The sequence below is a fragment of the Cinclus cinclus genome, chromosome 6, assembly GCF_963662255.1.
Source record: "Cinclus cinclus chromosome 6, bCinCin1.1, whole genome shotgun sequence".
Lineage (NCBI taxonomy): Eukaryota > Metazoa > Chordata > Aves > Passeriformes > Cinclidae > Cinclus > Cinclus cinclus.
This window is the reverse complement of record NC_085051.1, coordinates 39,992,265-40,001,021: the sequence shown is the minus strand read 5'-3', so window position 1 is coordinate 40,001,021 and position 8,757 is coordinate 39,992,265. Positions and strand designations below refer to the sequence as shown.

General features: G+C 51.1%; 1 protein-coding gene across 1 annotated transcript; it reads right to left on the bottom strand.

Moving 5' to 3' along the window:
- Positions 1–2,009: 2,009 nt before the first annotated feature.
- Positions 2,010–7,911, bottom strand: JDP2 (Jun dimerization protein 2). The gene is made up of 3 exons (XM_062495249.1): positions 7,648–7,911; positions 3,023–3,127; positions 2,010–2,195 (listed from the first exon to the last, which is right to left on the bottom strand). The coding sequence occupies exons 1-3, from the start codon at positions 7,846–7,848 to the stop codon at positions 2,010–2,012; spliced, it is 492 nt and encodes a 163-aa protein (XP_062351233.1). The 5' UTR covers positions 7,849–7,911.
- Between the last annotated feature and the right edge of the window lie 846 nt (positions 7,912–8,757).

Genomic DNA, 8,757 nt, shown 5'->3' with positions numbered 1-8,757 from the left:
CCTTAACTTTATTGTGTTACAGCCCAACCACGTTGCCTGAAAAAGAAATGCCCGAAACTTTGAGTGTCAAACACCTTGGTAGTGACTGGACTACAGCAGAATGTTGTTTGGGCGACAGAATCAGGGAGTGGATTGGGTTATGAAGGACCTTAAAGATAATCTCATTCCCAGCCCTAGGCATTGCTAGGATTCAGCTCCTGCCCAAGCCTTGGCTGGAATAGCTGAGCATTAAACTTATGTAGATACATCACACTACTACTGCTACCTTTGCTAGCTGATTCTAGCACGTTAGGTTTCAAAGGGCACCTTTTTTTCTCTTCCAAGCCAGCTGTTTTCATAGAGAAAATTTTTAGTGAAATATGGCTATTTTCCAGAGAAAGGCCACAGCACTGACCATGCTGCTGGAAGCCACATAGCAGGTGAGTGCAGATGAGCACACAGGTTCTCCAGGTGAGCAAAAAGTACAAGATGCTGTGGACAAAAATGCCTAGATCATCTGGTATCCACAGAGAGCTCCCACTGACCACCAAAGAGACAATTTATTATCATGTAAACTTTGCAGAAAGAAATAATAAAGAAAAAAGGCAAGGAGGCCCAGCACAGGCTCTGCATCCTTTCAGCAGAGCTGGATGAAAGGCAAAGGTATCATGTTTTTCAAAGAATGAAGATTGGTTCCTTATAGCAGCTGACGAATAGGTCAGATCTGAGCTATGAACTCCACAGTCTGGGCAGAATAAGTACAAAGGCACATAAAGGGAGCACCAGCACAAGGACATCATGATAGCACCCCTGTCTCTTTCTCATCCCTGAAACAAGTTCAAACTGCCGTATTTGGGACTGAAACACAAAGGACCAGTTAAGGATGACATGGTCTCCCTCTGCCTTTCCAAGTGGCAAGCCATGCCTGCCTACCATCTTTAGTGCAGCACTAAGCTACTTCTTGCTTGACAATAATCAGAGATGCCTCTAAGGTTTCCAGCTTTCTAGGGTGGATTGTCCTGGCCCACAGCTCCTAACACAACCACCAAAATCAGCCCTGGGATCTGCTCCACTGTGCCACTCAGCCAGGAACACACCTGACCTGTTCAGCCCTGGCAGATGCTGCCACAGCGGTGACCCAAACAGAGCTACAGGAGGACAGCATACACAAAGGTAACATTTACTGAGAGATACAGAACTGAGTATTATGAAGGACATACATGGATGGAGAGGGTAGCGACACCACTGCAGAGGGCAGCTTGAACCCCCTTCCCAGCATGCCAGGAAAGGAGCTGGATGCTACCGGACAAGTAAGACAATGGAGATAACTGTGGCATATGTGTTTGTAACAAACAGACCATTATAACATACATTTCTATGGGATCACATCTAGTGATTATATAAATCCATATAGAGATCACTGTATAAAAACTTTGTAAAAAATACTTTAAAAAAGTGTAAAAATGTGCATCCAAAAGCACGGCCGACACAGACAGCTGGGCTGTAAACATTATACTGAGTGTGCTTGTGGGGGGCGCCTGCGCCACCGAGCCCCAACAGGCCTGCCCACCAGATGGGGCTGCATCAAGTGTTTGTGGTTCTTAGATTTGGGTTTCCCTCTGGAGTGCACCAGGAGCAGCAGCAGCCTCTGGGAAGGGTGCTAGTGGGCACTGCACAGCTGCCACACCTCAGCCTGCAACCCCTGCTACCCACAGGCTGTGTGGTCCTTGCAGGACACGCTGTGGCTTTGTGGGTCCCAGGGCTCAGAGCAGGCTGAAGGGCTGTAATGAGGTATCACAGGGAGGTTGCCCTCACTGGCACCACCAGCCCTGCTCCCAGGTTCAGCCTCAGAGTACATGGTTGGCAGGTTCCTGATCTTCTCTGTTCCCATGTTTGGTCCATAGTTCCCAAGGAAGCCCACTGGGTCCTGGCTGCACCAGGCCTGGGTGCGCAGTTCTTCATACAGTACATACATTAGAGACCCTGGAGAACCTGTGCCACTGTCTCCTCCTCCTGGCCCTGTGCCACCTTCACTTCTTCTCTAGCTGCTCCAGCAGTGGGTTGGCTTCGCTCTCAGGCGTCTTGATGCTGTCTGTCCGCACGATGCAGGTGGGACGGTGCCGGTTCAGCATCAGGATGAGCTGCTGCCTCTCCTGTTTCAGCTCTTCTATCTGTGCCTTCAGCTCAGCATTCATGAGCTCTAGACGCTCAGACTCCTAGCAGGACAGGAACACAACCGCATGTGACTTTATCTAGCAGGACAAGATACAACACATAATTTGGCCAACATGCCACCTCTGCTCAGTGCTATCCCTCAGCCCCTGCAGCAGGGGAGCAGACTGAAGGCCTGCCAAGGCATCACATCCCTCCAGGAAGTTCATCCCCAGCCCTGCTGCCTTGTGCTACTTAGTGCCCTCACACAAATACTCAGCCACTACCTGGGGCAGGTCTCTGTTGCACCCCAGCAAAACCTCTGCCTGACTGCTTTCCATGGTCTGGTATTTGGGAACAAGCCCATGTTTAAATTTTCACCCAGCCCATCTGTAAGGATAGGTCCTTGTGAAATGACTCCTTGTCTCCTGCTGTGTCATCTGCCCATGTCTCACCACTGTTTGCAGAAAAACAGCAAAGTGGTGTGACAGTTTTTCTGCCTTAGGGTTAGAGGTGGGGTGGACATCTGGCCTCTGAGTGGGAAAATCTTTAGGACTTCAGTCAAGGGGCCAGCACACTGCCAGCCCCTGTCCTGTGCCACACTAATATGGGTGTTGCTGCTCCAGCACTGAAGCAGAGACATTATCATTCCTCTCTCCCCACAAGCCCAGAGCCAACCTCCAGCCCTCTCCAGCCCTGGTACCACAGGTAAGCTCTGCCTGCGCATGGCCACCACCTTCACACCTCACAAAAAGCAGGGGCTGTTTTTCCCAGAGAAAGGCACTGGAGCAAGGGGTGGCAGAGGGGCAGTTCAGGAGGCAATGCTGCCTGCAGCTGGAGCACTATTCTAGGGAGGTCCCTGCTGTGCCCTGGGACAGACTGGGGCACCCACCCGCTGCAGGAACTCTGTCCTCTCCTTCTTCTTGTTGCGACATCGTGCTGCTGCTACTTTGTTTTTCTCTCGGCGCCTTTTCCTCCTCTCTTCTTCCTCATCCAGCTACAAGAAGACAGAGAAATCCAGATCAGAGCCAGCAAGTGTGGGTTGGGGTAGGAGGTAGGGGTGAGCACATGGCAGCCCCACCCCTGGCAGGGCAATGTGGCAGCCACATGGTCACAGGCCACCAGCAACATGACTTAATCCTCACTGGATCCAGGCGTGCTGCTGCTACAGCCCCTACTTCTACTTGGTGGGAACACAGGGAGGGGACCTGTACCCACAGCTGAGGACATGGTTGGCTGGGGACAGACAACCCCTCACAGGGCTGCTCCTTCCCTGAGAGAGGGAAGAGAGAGAGAATAAAGCCCCTCCCAGAAACACGGGTGGTTTGTCACACAGACATCTACAGGCTCAGCTCCATGACAACAGACATTGAAAGCATCACACACACAGCCAAGGACAAGAGGCAGAAAATATCCCAGAAGATATCCCAGCTGGGCCTGCCCCATTCCAATACCTGTGACTGTCTGCTGAGCTTCAGCAGTGTCTGAGTCACAGGGCCACCAAAGTAAGGCGGGGACAGGTCCTTCATCCCCTGTAAGGAGGCAGGACACAGCAGTACCTGCCCTTTTCACCATTACTCAGTTCTCTGTGCTCTTTGACTCTAACCACACAGGCCAGGCCCATAGGCCCTATGGGTCAGAAATCCATGAGCAAATTATTTATGGATATATGCTGCAAAGCCTGTGTAAATGGCCTATGGCATGCCTACATCCAAGAACCCAAACTAGCTCCTTCAAGAAAAATCAGAGTGCTGGGAAGCCCTGTGAAACCAGGTTATACTTTGTAGCATGGATAGAGAAGAAAAGGTCCCCAGTGCCTTCATCCACATTCATCCCTGGGTCTCTGAAATTAGAGGCATCAGACTGAACTGTCCAATTCCTATTGACTGCTACCCAGTGGCCACAAAATCACCCCACATGTAGACACACCAGTGGTGCCTGACGGTAATGAAGGCTGCAGGTGCTATCATCCACAGTAGACTGTGCACACCGCTAACAGTCACCAAGTCCAAAACCCACTAATCAAAACATCCCAGTGTGATGCACAAGGAATGGGTGAAAAGTGGACTCAGTAAAGGTAAGGTGAAGGATTAGCTTAAGTGAGCTGCACATCCAATACACAGAACATAGCATGCTATAGAAGGCAATGTCCAAGCTTTACAGCGCTAACTGTTTTGCATCTTTTCTACCTTATTTTGCAAGCATTATACCAAAATTGCTATTTTAGCTGGGGCTAAAATACTAAGCAAAGCCAGCACAAGCTACACACAGATTTCCATAATACTAGGCTGCCACCATTCCTGTGCCAAGGCAGCGTCATAGGGCATCAGTATACTACACTTGGGAGAGCGGGGACGGGAACTGCACTGATAGCCCCAAGTTCAGTCAGAAATGGACAGCTCACACTGCACCCACGTAACTTAGATGTGACAGGTTAGCAGAAGCAATCTGGAAGGCACTAACTCTCCATTCTGCTGCCAGGTCTTACAAAATTTCCTGACAGAATTAAGAGGAGGTAGACAACAGGGTAGATGCAATTCCCCTCTGCATATTCACCAACTACTCATCTACCCGTAAGACAGCTTCTTGGCCTTTTAGTTCAAGGATTACTAGGAGGGTGCAGAGAGGTAATGTGCTCACAGCTCAAAAAACACCCCCAAACTTGACTTCAAAAGTCCATCTTGGGGCATAACAACAACTGGAAGAACAACCAGCAACAGCACCAGGCCTGGGAACCGCCTGATATTTCCATGCCCTGGTGGTCCATTCAATTAGAATTACAGAATAAATAGCCTGTCTCTGACCCTGCCTCCACCCCACAGAGGGCCCAGCAAAGGTCTTTGTCCTTTAGATGGAGTACAGCTGCCCAAGGAAGGTAGCTCAACACAGACAGAAGCAGCTTGAACTCTTGGCTCTGCTTTTTGACCACAGCTTATGTAGCTTCGCAGAAATATAGAAAGGTTTGGAAGAGATCTAGAAGATCACCTAGTTCTAATCCTCCTGCCACAGGCAGGGACACCTTCCAGTAGAGCAGTTGCTGAAAGTCCCATCCAGCCTGGTCTTGAACACTTCCAGGTATGAGGAATCCACAAATTCTCTGGGCAGAGAAGTTTTCTTCTTCAAGAAGAAAAGTTTTCCCCATCTGCTTCTGCTTGATTTCAGTTCAAAAAGGTGACATGGCCCTGGCACTCAGGGTTAAGATGTTATTCAGAGGCAGGTGGGACAGTGATAATGTATCACCCAATAGCATGTCCCAGCAGTTGATCTCCAGGGGATCCCTGTGGGTTGAAGGATGCCTCCTGAACCACTTCAGTCAGCAGCCTCAGAGACTGAGGTGATCATCTGCCCAACAGGCAGGGCTCAGTCCCAGAGGGAACACCCCAGGTGGGATTCAGTGGTAGAGGAGCCCAGAAGCATCTGTCTACACCTGTCCAAGAGGAGAGCAGCTTTCCATGGGGCTGTCCATCACGCTGCAGAGAGGCTGGCACCCAACACACACTGGGTGGGTTTCGTGTGTGCCCCCAGGCACAAACACCCCAATGACAGGATGTACTGTTGCCCCCAGCAGAGCAGAGACAGATGCCTTGCCCAGGCTTATGGCAAGCAGTCTGTCCTTCCAGGCACCACGGCGTGGCACGCTGGCACCCAACATTCCTGAGCTCCAGCGCCCTGCAAGAGGAAAGCAGCTGCAGGCTGCATTGCAAAACTATGCGTGGGCAGCTTCTTGGCTACTCATGGGATAAGCAGCTACTGCTTCAGCTCCCTCAGGCTTTTGCTGCAAAGCCTTGCCAAGGGCAGCTCCATTTGCTGTCTTCAACTCCTCAGCTGCACAAGCCATGCAGGGGGGGAACCAGCTGCATGGAAGGTAGCAGTGCAAGGGCTGTCAGTGGATTCTTTCCTCCACATGGTGCCTCAACAGCTGGCTCAGAGGATGCTCAGCAATTCAGTACCTGCTGTGGGGCACAACTGCCCTGTCCCTGTCGCACAGATGCCAGTGACATCACAAACCCATGCCTACAAAAAGCAAAAGCAGCAATTGCAGGGCCAGCTCAGAGGTGCCCAAGATGCCCCAGGAAAGGAGCAGGACCCAGGAAGGCAGGAAGCAACAGAGTCACCCCTCTTTCTTTCCCAACCCATGAAGGAAAGCAGGCACTGCAGACCATTTGCTGCATTAATACCCAGGCCAAGAACTTGGAAGAGAACTTGGCTTCAGCTGCAAATCCATGACTGCTTTGCCCATAGAGGAATGAAAGCCATTAGCATCCCTCAGGGCCTTGCAATGACCTCCCACAGTATGCCAGCCTCAGCTCTTCCCATTGCAGAGCTGCCCAGTCCTTCTCAGGCCACCTCCAGGCTGCACAAGTTGACTGGACACTCTCTTGGGCACAGAGCTCCTGTGCAAGGTGATCAGATGGACTACATCATACCAGTTCTACCCACAGGAATCCACCTCAAACAGCTGGGGGGACAGAACAGGGATACTCCACACAGGTGGGCCTGTCTGCTGTTGAGCTTCTGCCAAAAAATTGGGCTAAATCAAGCGTCAGCACCATTGGGAGAGCAGGTTTCTCCCTGGAACTCCTATCTTACTCACTTCAGCTCACAGCTCATCACAGGCAGCTTTTCACATCATCTAGCACCTCCTTGCTCATGCTTCCAGAGAGCACACATCACCTCATCTTCATATGGCTTCATCTGTGGTAACCCACACAGAGCAAATGCTCTGTTCAGAAGGCTGTTTATTGGACCTTCTAACAGCACCCAGCATCCTCCTCAGAGTGAGACCTCTGAAACGGTGGGGTCCCAGCTCCATCTGCAGGCAGTAGGAAGTACAAACACTCACCACCAGCTCAGCCAGAGTCAAAGACTGGACAACCAACACATGGGACAACCACATGAGGAAAACACTGTCCAAGCATCTCCTTAGTCCCTTCAGCCTGGTTCTGGCATGGCAGCCTGCGGTGCCAAGCAGAAATTGCCCACCTTCCTTATACCAGGAAACTAAAGGTGAAGCCAGGGACCACCCCAAGCAATGGGGCAGGGGCAGCCCCCAGCCAGCAGTGCCTGCAGCATGGGCTGAGTCACTGCTCCACAGCGCTTGTCCATAACCCCATCCCCGCTGGACAGGCAACACCAATGCCAGAAGCAACAAGGGCTTGTTGACAAGGTTGACAGCTTGTGTGACTTCTGCTCTGGGTGCATACCCCAAACCTAGGAACAATGCTGGCTGCAGCAGACCCCACTCCACATGCAGGGTTTGAGTTCAGATGGCTGCCAATTGCTGCATTGGACCAGCCAGGTCTGGGATGCTGAGGTCACCACTGACAGACAGGGACAGAAAATCAGGCAGGAAGAAGAGGCAGCTAGTGGAGCAGCTGCCAATATGCATGCACATTACCAAACAGGGAGCTTATAAAACACACTTCTGGCAACCCTGCTGTGACAGCCAAGCACGGGCAGGACGGAAACCCAGGCAAGTACAGACAACACTTGCAGCCAGCAGCCCCCAACACTCACCTCACTTTTGACAGGCTGGGGTCTCTTCCCAAGCTTCACCTCCAGGAACTGGAGTGGTGAGATCATGGCCCCGATGTTGCGGATGTCAGCGCACTTCAACTCCTCGGCGGTCAGGGCTGTGCCAGGCAGTCCTGTCAAGGGGCCGAGCCCAGGCAGCGCACCAGCCGTCAGAGACGGGTCGGGGATCTGCCCTGGCATCATAGCAGGGGAAACAGCTTCCTAGGCTGGAGGGGGACAGAGACATCCCATTACAACCCAGCTACAGGGCCTCTTGACACAGCACAGTGTCATGCTACAGACTCATCACCTACAGGGGCACGAATCAAGGAAGGCGGATGTTCTCCCCCAGGAAGGGCAAAGGTAGAGAATAAGCAGAATATATGACAGAAACCAAAATATATGAATCCTGCCAGGAAGAATAGGCTACTGAGGTGTAGATCAGGGAGGGAAGAGACCTAAGAGGCAAAGCACCAGAAGAACAGGAGCTAGCTGCAATGATAGTAATGTGATCCCATGGACACCTTTCTCTGGAATACAGCAGATCAAGGTACGCTTTTAACTGAGTGTTGATTAATTAATGTGTGGATTATTAGTACAAGAAGAAAATGGTACGGAGAGGACCATCATATGCCCTAGGCTGGATTTCTTCCGGGCAGGCTCAGCCACTGGACAGGGCTGGGACACAGCACACAGATCACGGATAAAACAGCAAGAAAAAACCCACCACTGTACAAACATCTCTCAGCACAAACATCAGGAAACAAAGCCTGGAGGGGAAGGGAAATAGTGCAAGGTTCAAAAGTCCTCTTCTATAATGAAAGAAAAAAAGTGAGAATAGGGTCAGGGCAAACTTCAGCAAGTCACTTACAGGGAGGAGAAGGGGAGTTATCAATAAGCATGAAGAACAAGTAGCAAAGAGATAATAAAATTAAACCTAAAATGCTGAGTCCATAGAGCCGGAGCTGGTACATTAGTCCAAAAGCCATGGGAGTGGATGGTTGCTGGCTGCAATGTGGGTGCATCCCAGCTGTGTAACTGGCCTGGGACACTCACAAGTTACCTATTTACAATATTCAGAGTCAACTTCTGTCCGCACAGCAGCCATTTCCC

Excerpts from the sequence above, each read along its gene's own strand:
- JDP2 (XM_062495249.1), bottom strand. The coding sequence starts at position 7,848 with ATGATGCCAGGGCAGATCCCCGACCCGTCTCTGACGGCTGGTGCGCTG. Across the intron at positions 3,128-7,647 it reads CCCAGCCTGTCAAAAGTGAG|CTGGATGAGGAAGAAGAGAG; the intron begins GTGAGTGTTGGG and ends GTCTTCTTGTAG. Across the intron at positions 2,196-3,022 it reads GGACAGAGTTCCTGCAGCGG|GAGTCTGAGCGTCTAGAGCT; the intron begins GTGGGTGCCCCA and ends CTGTCCTGCTAG.